General features: G+C 51.3%; 1 protein-coding gene across 2 annotated transcripts in view; it reads right to left on the bottom strand.

Annotated features, from left to right (window-relative positions):
* Positions 1 to 208: 208 nt before the first annotated feature.
* HIF3A (hypoxia inducible factor 3 subunit alpha) overlaps positions 209 to 23,257 on the bottom strand; it is a 39,087-nt gene continuing 16,038 nt past the window's right edge. For both annotated transcript variants that reach the window (XM_063312411.1, XM_063312410.1), the window contains exons 2-15: positions 20,425 to 20,615; positions 19,033 to 19,178; positions 17,936 to 18,020; positions 17,170 to 17,279; positions 16,241 to 16,455; positions 14,322 to 14,428; positions 13,432 to 13,579; positions 12,214 to 12,374; positions 11,898 to 12,130; positions 10,549 to 10,644; positions 9,259 to 9,641; positions 8,185 to 8,296; positions 7,966 to 8,071; positions 209 to 6,906 (exon numbers count right to left, since the gene is read on the bottom strand). In XM_063312411.1, the coding sequence (XP_063168481.1) occupies positions 6,755 to 6,906; positions 7,966 to 8,071; positions 8,185 to 8,296; positions 9,259 to 9,641; positions 10,549 to 10,644; positions 11,898 to 12,130; positions 12,214 to 12,374; positions 13,432 to 13,579; positions 14,322 to 14,428; positions 16,241 to 16,455; positions 17,170 to 17,279; positions 17,936 to 18,020; positions 19,033 to 19,178; positions 20,425 to 20,615 (2,245 nt within the window). In that variant the 3' untranslated portion in view covers positions 209 to 6,754. The remainder of the gene's footprint in view (positions 6,907 to 7,965; positions 8,072 to 8,184; positions 8,297 to 9,258; positions 9,642 to 10,548; positions 10,645 to 11,897; positions 12,131 to 12,213; positions 12,375 to 13,431; positions 13,580 to 14,321; positions 14,429 to 16,240; positions 16,456 to 17,169; positions 17,280 to 17,935; positions 18,021 to 19,032; positions 19,179 to 20,424; positions 20,616 to 23,257) is intronic.

The following is a 23,257-nucleotide window of genomic DNA, read 5'->3' as shown; positions in this document are numbered from 1 at the left end:
AGTGTAATTTTTGGAATCTAGTCATGACATCCTCCAAGGGCAATCTTAACTTCCTAGGTGGCTTGAGTGAAATTTTGCAATATATTTTGCAAATTTCTTCAACAAAGTTTGTTACCGTTTTTCCCCTCCTCCCCAAAAAGGGTTTTGTTTTGTTGGTACCTGCCGCTTTTGCATCTCCAGAGGCCAAATACACACACGGAGTCCTTCGTGTTACCAGACGTATTTTATGTTTTACGACAGTGATACATACAGACACAACAGGGGCCAAATCTGATCCCACCACAGAGAGGGGGAAAATTAACCATATACAAAGATAGAGGAAATAATATATATAAAGAATTATATACGAACAGATTCCAAAGCCTTTAAAGACGCTGGAGCCTCTACAAGCCCTCTCCTTTGAAAAAGCCTTTCCTGCATGTCCTTGTCATGCCAGCCAGTCCTTCCAAGTCTGGGGAGAGCTTAGTGTTCAGCTGCAGGTTTAACTTCGCAGGCGTTAAGAAGTCCTTTGCCAGCCTGAGGTGGCACTGGTTTAAGGTGTACAGGCAAAAGACTCTCTGGGGAAATTGCTGTCCCCAACATCTCATGTGGATTGCTCAGCTGGAACTCTTGCCATCAGAACTTAGGAGAACAGGCAGATGGAAAAAAATTGTGCCACCTCTAAAGGAGCTAATCAAGCCTGTTGACACTTTGTACCTCTCTATATACCCATCTGACTACTAGGGTAACTTTCTCTTCCCTCCCGACTCCTAAAGTTGTATGTTTTTACTTTGTGCCATCTTCCTCATCCTCATCCCCTCTGAATGCATGGGACTTCAACCCTCATGATCTAGACCAGGCCATGCTGAATAGGCATTATAAGCGCTGAAATTCCGGAAGGCATCAGGTTTTGAAAATGTTGGCTAAGGACTATTATTAGTCATTGGCCTCTAATCCCTAACCAGTCCATGTGACTAGACATTTTGATTTTGGTCCTCAAGGTAGTCGCCACAAGCAAGTTCAAAAATCAATTTTCCTGAGACTGCAAAGAATGGATTCTTAGTCTACATTGATTAAACCCTAAACCTGGTTTAACTAAATATCCTTGTTTGTATAATAGGCTATGTCCAAGCAAATGAGCTGTGGCCTGGTTTATAGAACATGGTAAGATAAAGTTTGGGTCCCCACAATGCTGAACCACAAATAACTCAAGCATTGTTTAGCCTGGCATAGCAAGCTGAGCTAACCTGGCTTAATTTAGGCATTAACACAGATTACTGACACCCTCCACCCCCAGCTGGAAGTAGACTTGAGGCACTTGAGGAAAGAGAAGACCCTGCTATGAATGTTTCCTGTCAAAGGCATGTCCTATGAGAACTTTATTACCTCTTGGGTTCGGAGGACCCAAGGATGTTGGGCCCACCATCTGGGGTGCACATCCGGATTCCACATGGCACCTGGCTAAGTAATTGGGCCTCATTAGCATCAAGACAAAGCAAGGGTGTTCCTGGGCATACACCAAAGATCCCCAAGTGTGGTACCGGAGAATGATCAGCAGGCTGACCTTCAAGGAGACTTGTCCACCAGTGAAAGCTTCCTCAGAAGACAGCTTCAGAGACACTGATCTTGCCCTATCAGCACTGGCTGGCGTGACAACAATATGGGTGAAAGGCAAGGTGTGTGCGTAAAAGTGGTGACTGGAAGAATAGGAGGTTGTCTCTAGATCGTAGCGGGTGGTCTTCCAGAGACCACTGAAGCCCCACTCCTCTCAGCCTGGTCAGTGTAAGAGATGATGGGAGCTGCAGTCCACTAACGTCCATAGGCTGCAAATGGCTCACCCTGCTGTATTCCAACCTCCCCAGCTTGGTACCACTCAGACACGTGGAATGTTTGCCCCTAACATTTCTAGCCAGCATAGCTATAGCTAGCTGAGATGATGAGAGCAGTAGGCCAACACATCTGGAGAGCACCGAATTGGGGAAAGCAGCTACTGACGTGTCCATGTTGCCCCAAATGATTGGTGCAACTTCATCTCCCTTGCAACCAAGCAAGCGCTTTGGGTAAGGTGGGACCCACTGCCAGAGGGAAGTGCAGCCCACCCACCACTGCTGCGGAGCGGAGGAATGGAGCAACAAGGCCTTGCTGGCAGCTTAGCAACCGCAACCGGAGACACAGACTTGTGTCCTTTGCGCGCACTGAGCGGCCATCGCTTCCATAGGTCTGCTTTTCCTGTTCGTGTCAGACTCGAACAGCCGAGGGGCTCTTTCTGTGGCTGTTCTGCTTTTCAAACAGACCTCTGAGTAAGGGCTGGGAGGGGCAGGGGGACTTAGCACCATTGCCTCTGTGTACTCCAGCAAAACCACTTGGGGGGTGGGGGACGTCAGAGAGCAGAGCACCATGGCACTTGGGCAGTGCTGCCAGCCAGAGGTCAGATCTCTGTCAGGATAGGGCGGGTGGTCAGTCACCCTGCTCTTGTTGGCTGGCAGCCGTTCCAGGTGACTTGGAAAGGGGACAAAGCACCATGGCCACAATGTGGTCTAAAATCAAGGAGGGACAGAGCACCGTTGCTCGGGGGAGAGCTTAGCACCATGCGCCGCCATTACGCGACACGTCCCCAGAAGTACAAACGGCCACAGCAGGCGAGAAATGTTCCCCTTCCAGGCCAAAAGAGGAGGGTTGTGAACATGGGCACTGGCCTGGGCAAGGGAGACCCAGAGACGTGAACCTCCTGCTCCCCCTTTTCCCAAGAGTAGCAGGTCTGCTGAACTTCAAAGGAGAGCCACGCAGGCGGTCACAGAGTCAGGCTTCGGGGCAGACAATCAGTTAAAAAACTACAACTGCTATGATAACAGCAAACAGCAACATCAACAATAATCGGAGAGAGCCATCATCTTTCCATGAAAAAAAGAAACGGATTCGAGACCCACGTTACAAAGAAAGCGAAACGGAACAGCGGACGGTCAGTGAAGGAGGGTGCAAAAGATGCCCCTTTGCTCTGTGGCTGGGAATTTAAAATTAGAATCCTAACAAACTCAACAAAAACAAGAAGAGAGAGAGAGAGACATCTTATCCCGTGTTCTTCACCTGGCTTTGAGATTCTATTGTTCTGTGCGTGTTTGTCAAGTGCGGCTTTTGAAAAACAGCTGCCTGAGCCAATTGCGGCCCGTCGATTTGTGAGATTGCGCGTGCTTCTGTACTGCATTGGTGTGTGCGTTTGTATCTTTGTGTACACGTGGGTGTGCGTGAGAGCTTTGCTCGCAACGAAAGGGGACAGTCTGAGTTGGCAGGTCCTAGCAGGGCTGGTTCTCCCCACAACCCCCTTCGCCCATCTTCTCGCTTTCCAAACCATGCGGCTTGGATGTTACGGACAGCTCCAGGAAGGGAGTTCCGTGTTCCATGTTCACAAGGAGGAACCTACCTTTTGCAGAGGATCCAGGAACTAGCCACTTTCTCCCTGTGCCTCTGTGCCATTGACCAGAGTCATGCTCACTCCCCAACCAGGAAACGATTGAAAAGGGCTGGATTCGTTTCGGGTTTTGTTTGCAGCTGGTGAAGTTGTCAACGAGAAGGCACAGGTGAACGATGACCGAGGCAAAAGTGGTGTACGGGCAGGGCCGGCCCCTCTCAAGACTGCAGCTTTCAGCACGGCTGATCAGGGGAGAGAACGGGGGACGCCGAAAAAGAGGTCTCCCGTGCCACTGCAATTGTGCGAGGGGGCCCGACCCCGTGTTTTTGCAAAACGGTCATTCCCCAGCTGGACTGGAGCAGGCCCCAAGTCTGGAGGACCTGTTCAGGGTTGAATTCCCCTTTTGGAACTCAACCTCTGCTCCACCACGAGGACAAGCGTGCAGTGGACCACAGACCAGGACTTGTTCACCCTCGGTGAGCCCGCTAACGCCTGTGGACGGGTGCCCCTCCCCACACTGGGTGTCACCAGGTGTATGTGGGACAGAGGAGAAGAAAGCACCACGAGGAAAGGGAGAATTTGGCTTAAGTATGGAGCTTCTGACAGCTGCTATCCAGCTGGGAAACCGGGGGGGGCCTTCACCCCACTCAGCCACTTCTGCTAAGGGGAAGTGGGGTCACTCAGTCCCTGGTCAACAAAATGACAACTTTTCTCAGACACATACACCAACGGGCACACACACACACACACACACAGACACCCCCCCCTAAGGGAGGCGTGAGAAACACTGGTTTTAGCTTACACTGTCTCCTAACACTCCATTTTCCTTTTTTTTTTTTTTTTTCATCCAAAGGCTTTGGACAGCGGGGGAAAGCAGTGAATTGTGCAGATTAAGCCTGGTTTTGGGACCGGGTGCAAAATCCAACCTTTAACATGCAAAAGCCTGTAAAGTTTTGCTGTTAAAGTAGCAATGCCGTGGGCTAAGCAACTGAGGGGTTTATATATATAAAATGAAAAACAGAAACAAGACAACTTGTTCTTTGTTCTAAACTGGGAATACTTGGAATCTCCCTCCCCCCCACCACCAAAGGCATTATCTAAGATTGTTCCCAAATCTGTAGGGGAGGGTTGCAGTGATTTTAAGAGCCTCACAGATAGGAGAACTCCAGCCAGTGTCGGTTCACCCGTTGTGGTAGCTTTACAGTGGGGGATTAAACACTGGCCAACCTTCCTTTTCCTGGGCGGCAATTCAAGATTATTTAATTAAATTAAGTGCAACCTCTTTATAAGCATTAAACCTTTGGGGGCCTTCTCAGTCCAAAAGACAGGAAAGAGGTAAGGCAATTCAACTTTTTGATAACTTTTGCTCGTCCAGGAGCATTGGATTTACAGAACGGAAAAGTAGCTCGTTTTTAAGCCCATTGGTGAGTTACAAATGCAAAGGTTTTGCTTGCTCCTTATCACAGGATCCTGTGACTTCATTGCAAAACCTTTCTTCATACGAGCCAAAAATGAGTTACCTTCCCATACTGCTGGTAAGATTGCAATCGTAGGCATGCTGACTTGAAAGTAAAGTAAACTCACTGAGCACCATGAGATTAGCTTTTAAGTAAAACATTCGTAAGATCAGGCTCTAAAAAAGTTGGGTGTAATTTCTATACACCAGTGTTTTTCAACCTTGGCCACTTTAAGATGGGTGGACTTCAACTCCCAGAATTCCCCAGCCAACATCTTAAAGTGGCCAAGGTTGAGAAACACTGCTATACCCCATTACTTTGAACTAAGTTGCACTGATTTTGGTGCAACTTACTTCCAAGTAAGCATGACTGGGATCAAGGTTAAAAACACAAGAAAGGGGAGCACCTTTTTGAAATTTTGATTCCCCTCTCTTTAAAGTAGAAAAAAAAATGATTGAAGTATTGACAACAATGTCATTTCTAACAACAGATGACATTTTGTAGCACCGGTTCAAGCTTGCTTAATGAAAAGCTTTCTTCGTTTTCAAAGATCTTAGTCGCAGGCTGTCCATCCTGAAGCTCAAACACAGGACGGCCTTTCACTTCACGCTCAAAAAGCTTGTCTCTGAGATTGTCTTTTTAGAAACTTCAGGTAGTACTTTAAGGGTCCTGAAAATTTCCCTTCCGGTTCCGGATTTTGCAACCACTTTCTATTTTTCTGGAGAGTTTTGGCTACTGATAGGTTCGAAATGCTGAATGGGGTGTTTGTTTGTTTTTCTGGTTCCTTCCTATTCAAGTCTTTTTTTTTTTTTTTTTAGGTTTGCATGTTGGGGGGCTGTTGGATAGAAAAATTTTGAGCTATCCAATCTTCCCCAATCTGGCCCTCTCCAGATCTGCGTTGGCTGCCATGACAGCTGGCAGGGTGGATCTGGGCCCTGCCCTCCCAACGCACCTGGTGACCACTTGATAAGGGAAGCTGGCCCAAGATGCTTTTTAAAAAATTTTCTGAATTTTTTTTCCCAGCTCGCCTTTTTTCTACATTGCATCCAATTTCTCTGCACTGAACATGTGCAGAATGGAGAGCACTTTTGTAAACATATTTAACGAGGCCCAGAAACGGCCAAAGCACCACAGTTTTGTTCTAGGGACTGGTTATTCAGACGTTGGCTGTCTCCGGGGGGAAAGATCAGTCTGGAGTTAAGGACAGGCATTCTAACCTGGCCAAGATCTCCTCTCCGGAGCAGAAGCTTCGAGGACCTCTCTGGCTTTCCTTTTTGAAAAGCGAGACCTCTGCTGAGGTCAGCGGGAGGCACCGGGCGTTGTGGTGAGGACTGCCCTGAGAGGCTGAGGCTGAAGCAGATGTTCGCCCTGTTCTCAGAGCAGGCCCCCCCACTTTCCACCTCCCTCAAATGGGCGAGCCCTTCCGTTGCCCCGGGAAGGGCCGATCGCGTGCTGGGAATGCCCTGACGGGCATGTCCTCGCTGGCTGAGGGCAGAGGAGATGGCACAGCGCCCTGGGCCCTGCGTCTCTTGAGGGGGAGGCCGCACCGCCCTTTCTCGACCCGGGAGTCCCTCTGTGGTGCTTTCTCTTCCTCTGGGGGATGGAGAGAGCAGGCCGCTCCGCGAATCGGTCCTGCTGCCAGCCCCCCTTCCTGCTGCTCGAGAACACCCGGGTGGATAAGCACCAAACGGGGCGGCGGAGCCTTCCTCCGGACCTCTCCGGGGGGGAGAGGCTGCCTGGGGAGGGGACGGGACCGAGGTAGGAACAGTCCTAAGAGCGCCAGGGGAGGGTGGAGGGGAGGGGCAGGAGGGACCCCTCCCCAGGGCATTTGGTTGGATTTGGGTCCGTGAGTCCCATCTGCGGCGCAGGAGTGCGGGGTGGAGGCGCGGTGGGGGCGGCCACGGGAGCCGCTTCAGGTGGCCTGGTCGAGCTCCACGAGGAGTTCCTCCCCCAGCTGGAAGTGCGCTCCGCCACGCCCGGAGGCCTCCTCCTCGCCATCGCACAGGGCCAGCTGGGAGAGCGCCGGTCCGTCCACCACGAAGGGCAGCACGTCTCCCAAGAGGCCTGGGGGCAGAGAGAGCAGCCGTCAGGCCAGCACCCCTCCTCAGATCCGGCTGTCGTGGGACGTCCCGAGACGGCGTCTCCCAGGATTCCCAGAGACGCCCCGGCTGACCCTCGACCGGGCCCCTCCCTGGTACCCCATTTGCGCCCCGACCGCCATTGCTGGGCGGCAAAGGCCACATTGCACCGAGGGGAGGGCTGGCCGTGCCTGCTCCCTCGCCCAAACCGCACCGTTGCTGGAGCAATCTGCTCGAGTGCAAATTCAAGATGTGGGGATGGATCCTGGCCTCCCCACCCCACCCCCCATTTGCACACAGACCCTTCAAGGCCTGTCATACGCCACCCATGAGTAAGAGGGGTGGTCTAAGCAAAGCAATGATGAGGCAACAGCCACAGATGGAGGTAAGTACTGATGAGGAAAGGATGCCCATGAGATGGATGGGCACATGAATGCCCAGCTGGACACTATGCCTGATGCCAGCACAGGGAGTGAGAGGGAGCCAACAAAAGAGGCAAAGATCAGCTTTACAGGTAGTCCTCGCTTAACGACCACAATTGGGACCAGAATTTTGGTCACTAAGCAAAGCGGTCATTAAGCTAATCCGACCCGATTTTATGATCGTTTTTGCAGCAGTCGTTAAGTGAATCACTGTGATCATTAAGCAAATTGTGCGGTTCCCCATTGATTCTGCTTGCTGGAAGCTGTCTGGGAAGGCTGAAAATGGCAATTACATGACTGCAGGATGCTGCAACGGTCATAAATGCAAACCGGTTGCCAAGCACCCAAATCGTGATCACATGACTGCAGGGATGCTGTGACTGTCATAAATGTGAGGACGAGTCTCAAGTTGGTTTTTCAGCACCGTTTTAAGTCCAAACTGCCACTAAACGAATTGCCATTCAGTGAGGACAACCGGTATGCTTTTTATCTAAGAAGCAGCTGCCACTGGGAGCCCAAAACGTGAGAAACGTTCGTTCAAGAGCGCCAGGTCGGAGGGGCGGGCCAGGGGTTCTCGCCTTGTTCGCGAAACCGCTTCCAACTCAGGCACCAGGGGCACTCACCCATTGGTTCCTCCAGAGACAGAAGCTTCTTGCCCAGGGCCACAGTGCCGCCGCAGCCACGCTCAGGCCTGGCATCCAGACACTCTTCCACGCTGAGCAGGAACCCCTGGCAGAATGGAAAGGTTGGCCGTCACAAGGGGTCTCCCGTGGGCCCAGGCAAATGTGCCGGCTGCATCCTGGGCCTTCTTCCCCAAACGGGTGGGGCACCTTGGCACTTACCAGGCTGAGCGAGGGCATCAGGAATCCCTCTGCCTCATGGCTATGGGCACGCTTAGGGGGGCCAGTCTCCAGGAAGAGGTCCCTTTCTTCTTCCACGCTCACCTCCCGAGCCCTGTTGGAGGAACAGCGGAAAGCCTTAGCAAAGGGACTTGGAAGGAAACACGGGTTCAAACTGGGGTGTCTACAGGGAGCATTGCAAAAGAGGGCGGCTGTGCCACACAATCCGAGCCCCACCCGTTTCCTGCAAGTGTGCTGTTTGTAAAAAAGGGGCATAGTTGTGGCTCCATCTTGATTTTGCTTATCTCCCTGCAGACGCCTCTTAGTTAAACGGAGCAAAAACGGGCATGGCTTATTTGAAAACAAAAACAGCATATATTTTAGATCAGTGCTTCTCAACCTCGGCAACTTTAAGATGTGTGGACTTCAACTCCCATGGCTGGCTGGGGAATTCTGGGAGTTGAGTTCTGGGAGTCGAAGTCCACACATCTTAAAGTTGCCGAGGTTGAGAAGCACTATTTTCAATGCCGAGCAGATTAAAGGCTTCCTGATAGACCAGCGCCTCCATTCCTCAAAACAACTGTTCTTTCAGTTTTAACATACAGGTGGATGGCCAATGCCAGAATGCCAAGCTTCATCCAGGATGCCAACCTTCAGATGGATTAAATGCCTTGGTGAAAGTGATGTAAAAAGAAAAAAAGTTCACTGTTGGAAAATTTCAAAGGTAGCCTGGTCTTTCCCCTCCTTTTGGTAGTATTCACAGAGTTATTTTTATAAACTTCAGACAGCAAAGTTTATCAGGGAACTTCGCAGTAGAGTAAGACAATTCTTACAAAAGTCTTCCCTAATCTATTTGGACTTCACTGCCCGGAATTTCACTGCCCAGCGAAGTCATCAGGCTGGGAAAGACACTCCAACGGTTTGCTTCTAAATGTTACGATCAATAGTATATTTTTACCTATGGGATAGTAATATGCATTTGCCTGTGAACAAAGCACATCCTGGTTTTCCTCTATTTTGGGGTTATCACAGTCAGCCGCCCTACAAATTCTGATATGATAAAAGTCAGCGCCTGACCTCTTTCTCCCACCCAAGGGGGACCTCTGGCCACTCAGATTGGTCCCGTCTTGCACAGACTGAATCTTGACCGATGCCACCATCTCCACCATCTGGCCTTCTCCGCAGGGAGAGTTGGCAAGAGGTGGCTGGATGGGGCGGCCTTGGCTCAAACTGCTGTCGCTGCCCCAGCGGGGGAGGGTAGCTGGCTCTGGCGGGCGTGGGGACACCCCATGGAAACTTCGGGAACGAGGCCTTGGAGGGGGTGAGGCTGGCCGGGGTCCTGCCCCCAGGTCTCCTTGTTTCTCGGCAAGCCAAGGAGGATGGTCGGTGCTGCTGAGCTGGAAATCGTCGTCCATCGAGATGTAAGGTGCCAGCATCTCCAAGTCCAGGCCTTCGTAATCCTGCAACGGGGAGCAGGGAGTTCTCAATGGAGGTGGGAGTCAGACAGGAGAATGTGGGGGGAAGGGCTGCAGGACACCCCAAAACAGTGGCCTGGGGTTCTTTCCCAACTGGGCTGATTATTTTGGTAGCACAGTTGCTGAAAACCCGAAACCCAGTTTCCCACTATTTGGAGACTGGAAACCCATCAACAACATAACTTACATGCTGAAAACAGGACAAAATAAAACTAAGAAAGGAAGAAGGATCTTCATTCATAAGGGTAATAGGCACCATCCCACCTTTTGCATCATCAACCTGCCCTTGGCCACCCCAAGATTGCTTGTTCTGGGCTGCTTATTCGGTCTTTGGACGATGAGTGTCAGCCTTACCAGGTAGACCAGACAGGAAACACAACCAGATGAGCTGATTCTACTTTATTGTAAAGCTACATTGACGGCATCTTGCAAGTCTGAAAGTACAATTCTCCTGCCGCCTCCTTTACAGCCCGAGAAACTAGGGAGGGTCCCTTCTGAGCCTCTTGCCCTTCCCACTATCCAGCTGTGGGCTATGTCCCCTCTTATCGGACCATTCCCTTGGCAGCATCTCTTTGCCCAGTCTCCCAAGGACTTTCCCACATACCATTATATCAAGTAACCCTTGTCAAGACAAAAAAGGGGGCTGATATGCCACACAAAAGGGATCTGGACATCTCTTACAACCCAAACTCAACTAAGCCCACCCAGAGCAGGGTCTGGAACTGGAAGAAAGAGGTCTCAAGGAAATCCCTCTCCCTTTAAAGAGGGAAAGCAGCAGTTAGTTTCTTCCAAGGTCACCCAATTTAATACTAAATCAAACAGATGGATCAGAGAAGCTGTTCGGCCTAAACCTCCCAACTGACCCCCTTCTCTGACTCCCAAATGGTCATACCTGCAGCGCCGTCTCCATGGGCTGCCCCTCCTTGTTGGTTGCAAAGAGCTTCTGGACGTTCTCCATGTCAAAAAGCAACTCTTCCGGCAGGTCCGCCTTGGGGTAGAGGAGAGAGGAACTGAGCCTGAAAGCTGGAATAACCCACCTCCTTGGTGTCCATTTCTACCCCAGCAAGGCCTTTTCCTTCCTCACCCCCAGGGATCTCGAGTGGAGGCCATTTTAGACAGGGAAAACTTACCATAAGGGTATCAACAGAGAGAGGGCAGATGTGTGCTCAGCTCTGTCCCCCTCCCCCCCATACCCAGTGTTTCTCAACCCTGGCTACTTTAAGATGGGTGGACTTCACCCCCCCGAATTCCCTGGCCAGCCATCTTAAAGTAGCCAGGGTTGAGAAACACTGTTCTAACCAGAGATTATTTATTCATTTAAAGCAAGGAAGGGCGTAATTTCCACCGGGTGGGGTTGCCTTTTAATCTTTTATTCACCCTCGGAGGACCACGGGGGGTGTGGATGGAACAGGCTTGACTCACTTAAATCTTTACTGGTTTTAAGATAGAGAGAGAAAAAAAAATGTGCTGCCAAAAATGGCCAGACTATTGCTGAATTTTGACAGCACAGTCCTAGCTCTGCCTGGGAGACTGTAAAAATAGGGTGCTGTTCTGATTTTTTTTAATTGAAAAGATCCTGACTGGTCCATCCCTTCCTTGTCCCTCTCATCTCATTAATTTGTACTGGTATTATACATTGTTTATGATCGTATTTGCTTTTTTGCAGTTTATTAAAATTGTTGTGAGAGCCAGTTTGGTGTAGCGGTTAAGGTGCCAGGCTAGAAACTGGGAGGCTGTGAGTTCTAGTCCCACCTTAGGCACCAAGCTAGTTGGGAGACCTTGAGCCAGTCCCTCTCTCTCAGCCCAAGAGCCAATCAGGCATGGTATGAGACTTCTAGTCCCGCCTTAGGCACGAAAGCCAGCTGGGTGACCTTGGGCCAGCCACCTTCTCTCAGCCCTCAGAAGGAGGCAATGGCAATCCACTTCTGAAAAAGCTTGCCAAGAAAACTGCAGGGACTGGTCCAGGCAGTCTCCAAGAATCAGACATGACTGAAAGGATTAAAAAATAAATGTTGTAAGCCATCTAGAGACGTGAAGTTGAGATGGGCAGCTACATAAATGGGACTATAAATAAATAAGTAAACCAGCCACATGGAGTCTCCCCACGATGCAGGCACTGGGCCAACTGGTGCTCTTCCACCAACGGCCTGCTGCTTAGCTGACCACCCGGCAGGGCCCACTAAGCCGACCGCCAAGATCGTGCCACCCCCAACCCACAGCTGCCCCTCCAGGTTGCCTTACTGGACTGTTATTTCCAGAAGCCTTCTTAGAAACCAGAGCCAGCTTGGGAAGTGGGGCGGGAGGTCTTGCCCGCACGGTCCCTGCTGCTGAATTCTGGGCCCCAGGTGGGTCGAAGATGGGCCCCAGCAATTTCTGGAGGTCCGGGCTGCAGAAACGTTTGGGATCGAGCTGCAATTCCTCCTCACTGATGTTGGCCGGATGCAGAAAGGCCAGGATTTTGGGGCCACGCAGCTCTGGGGGTGAAGAGAGGAAGCGCCGATGTTTAATGGGAGGGGCCTGGGCTCACTCCCCACCCCTCCCCACCATCTTTCCGCACCAAAGCTGAGGTTGATAATGGTGTCTCCTCCGTTGGGGTCCATCTCATCCAGGGCATTGTCTGAGTCCAGCTCTTCGAGGCAGGGCGGGGGCAGCCGGCGATGCTCCCCCTGGCGCTCAGTTTGCTCCAGGGACAGCACCAAGCCATTCTCTTCCACTTGGCTGTGAAAGGACACGGGGACAAGGTGTGGGCATTTGTCCACCTTTCGAGGTAGGGCAGGTTGCAAAACAGACTCCCCAAGTTTGATTGGAACTCTGTTGAGATAGACGACAGCAGCATTCTTCAGCCTTGGCCCCTTTAAGATGCATGGACTACAACTCCCAGAATTCCCCAGCCAGCATGCTGGCTGGAGAATTCTGGGAGTTGAAGTCCACATATTTGAAAGGGGCCAAGGTTGAGAAACACTTCCACGGTGCTTCCCACACTTTTTCCTTCATTACCCCAAACCACTTATTAGAAAGTCCTTTTTACCCAATGTAGGTAAAGCACTTTTAAGTCAATTTTATGGGTTTGTGTGTCATTACCTAAAGAAAAACCACTTTTACCCAATTTTGGGTAATTTAGCACCTGAGCTCTGGGTATCAGTGCAAGGTCACCCTCTGCTGGCAGCAGCCAGAATGGCCGCATGGTCCTGCTGTCCCAGCTGGATCTGAGCACTGAGGAGCATCTTGCGAGTGTAATATTTAGCATATTTTACATTTCATTTTAGGACATACTGTATGTTAGTATTCAATGTGATTTTCCTTGTGTTTTCAAGACTTTGTTTTGACCCCTTGTGTGGGGGAGTTATTGTTTGACGCTATAAGCTGATCAGAAATGTGGGGTATGAACTGAATAAGCAAGTATATAATTGTGCCAGCCTCAGGGGCATCCACACGGTGTGGCCAAAAATATCAAGATGGTAGGCATGATGGTGCGATAGCTCAGTCCGTTTTTTAATGTGCATTGCACCATTGTGGCCATCATCTTCACTTTTTTGACCATGCCTTGCAGATGCCCAGCCTAAAGCCCCAAATCTCTTGGGCTCTGCTGCTCCCACCCCACCGCCCCCCCAGCAGGCAGACAGGGTAGTGGGCATCATCTCAAAACTCAGCAATTCTCTCCACCTTTGTTTTTCAGGGGCAGCTGAGCAGGTTTGGGAATTGCAATGCATATAACAAAGGGGCGGGGCTTCGGAGATGGCCCCCATCTTGATGTTTCTGACCTCCCGGAGCTGACCTCAACACAAAGTGAATGCAGACGATGCTCTCGGGCTGAGAGTTCTTGCTGCTAGAGATGACGGTGGCTTCAGTCTGGATCCAGAGGTAGCCGCCATTCCTGGCCAGGAAGCGGTACTGCCCGGTCACTGCCTGCCCTTTGCTCAGCACTACCAATAGGGAGTGAAAGACAGACAGTCTAGAACAGACAGACAAACGGATAAGCGGGGACATGGGGAAAAGACTGTAAGGCTGAACAGGATTCACTCTTGTGGGGAAGAAATTACATCCGCGCACAGGCCCCCTTTCTAGCGCCCTTTCGTCTTCCGCACCGGTCTCCCTGCGCCTTTGTCCTCCAGATGTGGAGTGGATGGTAACTCCCCTCATTCCTAAGCAGCACGGCGACTTTCCAAGAATGCCAGAAACGGCTCCCTTGAGTGAGCGCATCAAACTACCTGACCCTGGATCCAAAACTCAAAAGATTCTTCAGGCTTGCCTGTGTATGTGTGTGCACAGAGACAGGTAATTTGATGCTTACATGCTCCTGCACGAAGCCAGATCTGGATGCCCTGATCTCTACCCATTACGCAAATTAAATGAGCACATATCTATTTCATTCCCAGCGGCCTCTGTGCAAGGAGGTCAAGCAATCAGTCCCTGGTGTATTTGTCAAGGTTCCCTTAGCCCTCAGAAGGACTAGAAACTTCATTGAAATAAATGAGGACAGCGCTTTGGCACTGCTGATTTCTGCCCCTTGGGTGTCCCTCTGCACTCTGTTAAGTCTGCCTTTTCCTGCCATTCTCACTTTTATTTTTGCAGCAGGGAAGGGCCGTTTCAAAGCCAGGACCTCGCTCCTTGAAAACTTGGATTTTCCATGAAGATCAGGCCAGGCCTGGGACAGGCGGGACTTACGGGTGTTGATGCTCTTGCTGACGGAATCTGAGTCCAAAGCGTGGATGTACTCATAGAGGGAGCAGCCGAGCAAGCTTTCGGAGGTGTAACCAGCCATCTCAACGATCCTGGCCGGCAGAGGAGGGACAGTAAGCAGGAAATCATGGAGTCACAGAATCTTAGGTCTGGAAGGGACCTTGCAGGTCTTCTGGCCCAGCCCCCTGCCCAAGGCAGGAGTCCTCATCCCATCTCGGACAACGGGTTGCCCCATCTTTTCTTGAAAACCTCCATCGATGGAGCACCCACCACTCCGTTCCACTGTTTAATAGTTCTCACTGTCAGGAAATTTCTCCTTGTTTGGGCTGAGTCAGGCTAGGCTGGCCCCAGCAACTGGGTAGTTTGTGTTACGGGAGTTGTGAGAAGTGGGACACCGGTTTCCTATGTGGGTGAACCAAACCACCAGGTTAGACCCCCTGGGTTTCCTGGGGGGTGAGAAGGTGAAAGGTCCCCTGTGCCTGCACCGAGTCACGTCCGACCCTTTGGGGGGACGCTGCTTTCGCGACCTTTTCTTGGCAGACCATAGCGGGGTGGTTTGCCGTTGCCTTCCCCAGTCGTCGCCTTCTGGATGGCAAGCTGGGCGCTCATTTTACCAACCTCGGAAGGATGGAGGGCTGAGTCGACCTGAGCCGGCCACCCGAGAATCCGGCTTCCACCGGGATCGAATCCGGGTTGTGGGGAGAGTTTCAGCTGCAATACTGCCGCCTGCCACTCTGCGCCACACGAGGCTCATTTTGAACTCTCCTGGGGGGACGGTTCAAAAAAAGTAAAAGTGGCCTCTGTGATTGTGTGATTAGAGAGGGGAAGTCTTCAATCACATGGTCTTGGTAGCCATCTTGACTTTTCTGACCCTCCTCTGTAGATGCTTCAGGGCTCCTAGCTCCTTATGGGAATGCAGCCGTTGATTAACCTGGCTTTCCAGATTAGCGTGCTATGAGAACCAAGACGCAGCCAGGCTACATTTGAGAGCTTTCTTTTCCAACCTTCTGCATCCCTTGAAGGAACCCCCCATTACCCCCAGCTAACTGGCTGGATAGTATGGGAAATGTAGTCCGATGCATCTGGGGAGGGCTGGGTTAGGAAAGGCAAATTTAGAGACACTTGCTGCAGCCCCCCAGTGGGCTCAAGGCCCTCCTGTCTGAATTGGGGTGAGTGAAATGAGAAGAGCCACACATGTCTGATGCCCTCCCTGCCCCACACATGCAGACCCCACGGCCTCAACCGAGGGGCACGAACTGTCTTCCACTCCTATGATGGGACACCAATCTGCTGACCTTCTTTGCTATAAGGAGCCCCCAGGGGTCATCTTCAGCTGGGGGACAGGGCCAGGACAGTCCCCAGAGTGGGGAAGACCTGCAGGGGGCAGAAGCTGGCTTACGACGACTGGCTCGGAGTTCCCGCATCCCACTAACTTGGACCGTGTTAGAACCTAAAAGGCACACGAGGTATGCAACATGCTACCGTAGACTTTTCTGGGGCTAACACAGCAGCAGCTGCAGAAGCTGTTTTCCAAACTCATCTGGAAAACACTGAATGTCGAGGGGGTGGCTTGGATAACTCAATGTTGCCCCTGCAAAGTCAATTTATATCTCCTTCGTATGGTACTCTCCAGACTTGGGGGCGGGGTGCGTGTGTGTGCGGAAAGGGAGAGATCTTTTAGCTCTAGGGTTGAGCCTTGTTTGCTCATCGGCCACGTTTGCCCTGTACGAGATAGTCACAACCGCTTGGCACAAAGTCATAGCCCACGTTAAGGAGCCCCTCAGCCACGGACAGAACACAATGGCTGCCGGATGAAGCATCCCCCTTGGCTGCTATCTCCCCAACTCCCTGGAGGGCAGGAGGGTTGAAAAAAGAGAGGGCGGTCCTTGGCATCTCCGGCTCACCTTTCATCACAGTAAGTAAACTTCATGTCCATGGTATGGCGGCTGAGGAAGGTGCCACTGTCCAGGGGGGTCTCAATGTTGGCGGGGTGTGGGATAGCCTCACAGATGAGCACCAGGCACCGCAGTGGAGGCTCCACAAAGCCACCTTCCCCTTCCTTCCCTGCGGCAGGCTTGGAAGGCACATAGGAGCGCATGTGCCCAGCGCAGTGCAGCACCTGGCAGGAGGAGAGAGGAAGGAAGCCAAGCGCAACTGATGGATGCAGGCAGTGGCTAGGTTTGCCGGCCTCCTTATTCCGACATGCCCCTTCTGAGGGTGTTGAGACGGGTCGACTCTTCCAAAATTGCTCTCCCTTGGCCATCGGATACCCTGCCCTGCTATTCCATGTGACTGGGCCTTCCTGGGAACAAGCCCAGCCTGTTCTCCCTCATCGTGGCGTTTGACCAGCCCCGGTGCTCCAAGACACTGCCACCCGAACCACCAATCTTCAGCAGCGAGGTTGTTTTCCCATTTCTGTTTTTCACAAAATAAAGCCAAAGAAAGCATGCTAAACACCTACAGCAGTGTTTCTCAACCGTGGCGACTTTAAGCTGGGTGGACTTCAACTCCCAGAAGCTGGCTGGGGAATTCTGGGAGTTGAAGTCCACCCAGCTTAAAGTCGCCAAGGCTGAGAAACACTGGCCTACTGGGTTAATGAGGTTAGCCTGTCTGAACGCCTCATCACGGCCCCATCAAAGAATCAAAAGGGGTTGGAAATTGCAGGCCTCTCTGGATGCTGCTTCAGAACCTGGGAAAGTAATTTTATGAAGTGCAGCCCCCGACTGCAGGAAGACCTGCCCTCTTCTCCGGAATCCTGTTTCTTGGAGGGCCCAACCACCCCCTCCCCAAATCCACCCCTGTTCCCCCCCCAACCCCGCCAGGAGTCACTCACTTTCCAGGTGGCAGACTTGAGGTTGACGGTGCGCCCCCTGGTGGTGAGAGTGCTCTTCATGCGCAATGAAAAATCGCGCTCGGTCTTCACTTCTGCCTTCTTGGAGAAACCTGGGGAGAGCCAGGGTCAGATGCTGATCAAGATATGGGGTGCACGGACCCAATGGGCAGAGCAGGAAGGGAGCAGGATGGGATGCGCCCCACATGTCTGGTCCTACTTCCTGGCTTTGGGGAATCAGAGGTGCAAGCAAAATAGGTATCTGGAGATTACTGAATGCTTAAGTCCCTGTTTTGTTTTTTATTTCTTTTTCAAAACATGGCAAATTGCACTGGAAAATTACACAGGTATAATTCAAGGAGGCTTCAAAGAGGGGAGGAGGAGGAGGAGGAGAAGGAGGAAGAGAAGAAGGAAGAAAAGGAGGAGGAGGAAGAGGAGAAGGAAGAGAGGAGGAGAAGGAGGAGAAGGAAGAGGAAAAGAAGAAGGAAGAAGAGGAGAAAGAGGGAAAGGAGAAGGAGAAGGAGGAGAGGAGGAGGAGAAAGAGAAGGGGGAGGAGAAGAAGGAGAAGTTGAAGGAGGAGGAAGAGGAAGAGGAAGAGAAGGAGCGGCTGCTAGAGGGCCCTGTGCAGCAGCCTACAGCCCCCTGAATACCCCGGGGCAGAACTGTGACGTGCCCGGAACGGCAACGCGGTGGAGGACAGGGGAAGGCAGGGGGCGCTCTTTGCCACCTCCGGCTCCCAGTCTGCACACGACGGCGAGGGGAGACTCACCCTGCCTCGGACTCAGTACATCTTGGAGCTCTTCCTGATCACAGGGATGGATGAAATCAAACACGCTGTGGCCAATGAGCTCCAGCTAGCGGGAGGAAGTAGGAAAAAATACGAGGCGCCTCAGAGAGCAGGAGCGGCGGGAGAAGCCGCGGGGGCGCTGGGGCTGCAGTACCGGGCCCGGCCGAGCCGCGCATCAGCAGCAGCGCATCGCCATGTGCTTGCGCACGTGCCGGGACCGGACACCGGCCAGGCGCCAACTGATTGGCGGGGCTCCCCGGGGCCAGCCAATCAGAAAGCCCTCCTCCTCCTCCCCTCTCCGACGGTCACAACTTCACGTCAGATCCCAGATTGGGAAGGACACGTTTTCAAAAGGCGTCCTGGCCCCCGGGTGAGAGACCTCTTCTTTATTCTTTAGCCCAACTTTTGCAAAGATTTACAAGGAGGCGGGGACTAAAAGCTTGTAAAAGTTTGCTTTGGTACGACTAAGAGAATGAGGCTATTGTACCGGATGAAAGAACCGGATTATGGACATCCACTCTTCGGCAAAGAAAAAAGAGAAGAAAATCAACTCATGCACTCAGCAACGACAGGAATGTGATTTCATGTACAAGGCAGGAGAAATTAGAGGGGGAAAAAAATCAGGGCATTTTGCAAAGAGGCCAGTGCATTTGGGGCAAAAACAGTTCATTTGAACCAGATTTCAGCAAAAAATGAGAAATCAATTCATTTGAAAGTATGGCTTGATTGGAATATTTAGAATGGCCTTCTTAAACTTATCCCCCCACCCCACCCCACCTCCCCAAAATTATCTACGGGATAAAGCTGAAGCTAACCCCGAAGAACAAAAAGATCCATTCAGAAATCAGTCTGCAGGGCGGGAGAGGAATTTTAATGTTAACCCCTCTGAAATTTGAATAGAAAATGCCAGCATGGGGGGGGGGGGTGTTCCACAAGACTGAGAGAGAAGTGTTGTCTTAAATTTGGAAAATGCTCCCAGTGCACAGTGTGAATGCGAATGGGCCGTCTTTTCTTGAACTGTCCCCTTCCCACCTAGGCAGGCTCCTCCCGCTTTTGGCTGGCTCTCTTTCGGATCTCACCTGGCTGAGGCCCAGGTGCTTGTTGACGTTCTCAGAGAGGTAGATCATGTCTCCTTCCTCAGTCAGGACCATAAGGAAACCATCCAAGGCTTTCAGATAGTAAGAATCCATCTGTTCCTCAGCTTCTACTTGATCTTGCCATTCTCCTGGGTAAATGGAGTTTTTAAAAATTGCTTTAAGGCGAGGCTGGATTAAGGGTGACTTCCCATACCGAAGTTGCAAGGCAGGGGCATCTGCGGTGGGGTGGGGCTCAAAAAAGACATGTCAGTGGCCGCCATTGTGCGATCCTGCCTCTTTTTTACATACAGTATGTAAAAGTGTGTAAAAGTCAGTATGTTTACTTTTTTGATCCCTTCCTCCTGTAACTTTCTGCTTTTTCTTTTTTGTGCCTTCGAGTCAATGTCGACTCCTGGCGACTGCCTGGACAAGTCCCTGCAGTTTTCTTGGCAAGGTTTCAGAAGTGGTTTACCCTTCCCTCCTTCCTAGGGCTGAGAGAGAGAGACTGGCCCAAGGTCACCCAGCCGGCTTTGTGCCCAAGGCGAAACTAGAACTCCTGGTCTCCTGGTTTCTAGCCTGGCGCCTTAGCCACTGCACCACGCTGGCTGTCTAACTCCCTACTTAACAGCAGCAAAATCTGGTACAGTCCCGGTGGAGATGAAAGGAACCCTTGTGGACTCGCTTCGGGCATCGGGTTTATTGAGCGAAGAGTCTCTGCAATTTAGTCCAAGCAAGTTTATGGACCTCCTGAGCGGGGTGGCACTTTTGAAAATGCATGCGTAGCATTATCACAGCAGGAAATAGGTTTTCTTAGTGTAGAATTTTGTACACTTCAAAAGATATTCAATTCTGGGAAAGGTGAGAACCCTCTAAGCCCCTGAAAGGCAGGCTGGGGGCGTCTAGACCCAAGACTGGGATGCAAACTGATGACGCGGTGCTGCATGTAGCCCCCAGCCCCTTTTCCCTGGTCACCGAGATCTCCTGCAAACATGTTGCTCAAAAGCAATTGTCAGAGGGAGAAATAAAGAGGCAGTTGTCCCTGGAAAAGTTTTCACAAGCCAGCAAACAGAATGGAGGGCAATTTCCTTCCCATCCTGTTGGCCAAGGGAACAACAGCAAGCGATTTGTACTAAGGGCGAAGAACGCATGCATCCCAAAGCCCAGAGATGGGTGGTAGCAATTTTTGGAACCTGAGAATCTCCTACTTTTTTTTAAACTTAAAGCACCAGGTTCTAATCCAGCTGGGCCCTGCTTGCTGCCTGGGTTAGGGTTAGGTGAGGGTCCCAGACGTTGACATCTAATCTGTCTGGAGAACATCTGCTTAGGGAAGAAAAGGACCCTGTTAGCATCTTTCACGATCTCCCCCCTTTGCCAAGGGAATGTGGCAACCCTCACCAGAATTCAGCAGCTTATGCATCCTTAGGTAGCTAATGGTCAGCCGCATGATAGAGGCTTTGTCCAAGTGGGCGCTAACCCCCCGAGCGAAGGGCAGGGTGTGCGCCAGCTGGTAGAACACCTCCGTCTCCTTGCTGCGTCGGCATCGTGCTGCATCCCGGGATTTCTCCTTCCGGATTTCTGTGGTAGACCTGCAGAGCAAAGGAGAGGCAGACAGTGAGACTGTGACCTGTGAGTGGGAACTGCTGGGGAGGGGCAGATTAATGGGGAACACACCAGCTAGAACCAGAGAGACCTGGGTTTGAATCTCCACCAGGGCAGAGAGTTCATTTGGGCACCATGGCCTTTCAAATTCTCTCCCTCTCTTTCCATCTCCTTCTCTGACCCCATATCTCATCTTAAAAGAATAAAGAAAAGCGGAGTAGGATGCAAATATAAGTCAGCAGAATATTATCAGCTCTCTTTCTGAGTTCTGTCTCTGGATCTAGAACTGTATATACAGCAGGCAACTAACAACCAACTTTCTTCTGTATGCACGTTTTTTAAAGCAGTGTTTTTAAAGCTTGGCAACTTTAAGATGTGTGGACTTCAACTCCCAGAATTCCCCAGCCAGCATGTCCAGACATCTTAAAGTCGCCAAGTTTGAAAAACACTGTTTTAAAGCACACTGGTTTACAGTCATTGAGTGACTGGGTAAAGAGTACGAAATCCTTGTATGGAGGCAGGGAAAGAGAAAGCGATGAGAGGCCAGCGTAGCCAACCAAAGCTTTGAACTTGCCCACTCCTCCTCTGACACGCTCTGCCTTGACGGTATGCTATTCTAGCTTTGTCCCAGCTGTTGCTCTTGTTATCAAAATTATAGTAGAGCGTCTGAAAGAAGGAAGTTCCCATCTGCACTATGATACGGTCGAAACTATGGAGTCCAATGGCCCAGGCAATGAACTGACTTTACATACCAACCCCACTGTGGTCCAGGAGATGGAGAAGGTCAAGCCTTCTCCCCTGCTGGTTGATTCCTTCTGGAATACCCTCTCCAAAGTAGGTCCCGTGAGGACCCTGTTGGGGATCCCCTCTTGCTTCTGTTGAAGTGGGCCCGTTCTACAAAAGTCTAGGCCAAACTGCTTCTCAAGTCCAGCCCTGTTTTGGGAAGGGGGAATTAATCCGGCTTAATGCTTGACCTTTCCTTGCTGTGGACGGATGCGGTTGAGTGGAGAAGACATCTGTATCTGCACCTGTGCGTGGCTCCACCAACCCAGAAAGACAGTGATGAAATGAGCACCTATGTCAAGAGTTCCTACACCTTACGGACAGCTAAAATACTGGGGAGAAAATTGGTCGTGTGCGAACAAGCCACTTTCCAGAGCAAAATGCAAACAGTTCCAGCTGGCTGTGTAACACGTCTACGCTACTCTTACTCTAAGCAGTGAGGTTGTTATGAGTAAAAGCAACCCCATGAACATACCACCTTCCTTGATCACACCTAAATATGCAGTTTAGGGTAGCACGTTTTACCTCTGACGTGGAGGCGTCCACGCACTGCCAGGACCACGTTCCCAACCCAAATAATCACGTATGTCACTTGTGATTCCCCACAAAGCCCGCTAGAACAGGACTTTGAAGGGTGTGACTTCATTTTTACCCTCACAGTCATCCTATAAAGTGGGCTGTGTGTGAGGGAGGTCTCTCCAAGTCTGCCACTGAGCGCTGAGGCTCAACAGGTTTTCCCAGTCTGTCCCACTCTCCCCCCACTTGATTTTTTTCCTCTCACCCAGTGGAGAGGCTCTACCGATCACACTGCGAAGGTGCACAGCTCCTTCCATCAGCATAAGCCCCTCTTCGTGAAACCCCTGTCGAGTGATACACAGCCTCGGTCAACCCCCCTCCCCACCCACATGCACCGAGGCTAGGTTCACACGACACACTGAATCCCAAACCTGGGTTAATAAACCTCGGTGGCCGTGTTCTCACCCCTTGCTGCGCCCAAACAAATCAGACATACGAGAGTTAACACAATGGCATGCCGATTCGCGCAGGACGCTAAGGCACGGGCTGAGGGCACTATTGCATGAAGCCAGATGCAAATGTAAAGATCGTATCCTACATGCAAAACGAGCCCTCCTGCCCCCAAGCTCAGTTCCAGAATAACATCGGTTGCAAGTCCTTTCCCCCAGCTGAGCGTTCTGGGAGGCGCAGTCCAAATCACCTGGAAGACGCCCTTTGGGGCCGACACTTGGCAGGCTTGCGCATAGAAACTACCACTTTGGAAGCACACTCCAAACCCAAGCGGATCCTGGCCCTGACCCTGTTTAAACAAGCCCTTAAACCTGGGTCTTCCCCCTGTGTGGGATTTCAGTTTATCTGGTGGGTGGCCGTTGGTTTCTCACAGCTTTTGGCCTTTTCAGGTGATGTATCTCTTCGTTCTTGTGGCCTTTGTTGATAAGAGTCGTGACAGACTGGGGTGGCCCGTGGAAGTCCCAGAGAAATAAATAAACCCGCCCACCCTGGGCCAACGTCACAACTGCAACTTGTTCCAAAACGTACAGGAGCAGACACTTGGGGTGGAATGGAGGCAGCCCTTCACCGCCATTAATCTTTTGGCCCAAACGTGCCCTCTGGTTGGAGTTTCCCAGAGCAGATAAAGCAACTGAGGACAACGAAGTGGAGGCAGAGCTGAGCGGGCAAGAATACGGGAGGGCAGATGCCACCCCCAGCTGAAAAACAGCAACTTTCCTCTATTTAATTCCCTCCTCTGCAACAGATCCCAGAGCCCCCCCCTTTTCTTTATTCTACCATCAAAATTAAGCTTAAATTAAAATTAACCTCCCATCAAATC

This window comes from Candoia aspera, chromosome 10 (assembly GCF_035149785.1).
Source record: "Candoia aspera isolate rCanAsp1 chromosome 10, rCanAsp1.hap2, whole genome shotgun sequence".
In the NCBI taxonomy this organism is placed as follows: domain Eukaryota; kingdom Metazoa; phylum Chordata; class Lepidosauria; order Squamata; family Boidae; genus Candoia; species Candoia aspera.
The sequence above is the reverse complement of the archived record's forward strand: the minus strand, read 5'-3'. Positions and strand labels throughout refer to the sequence as shown.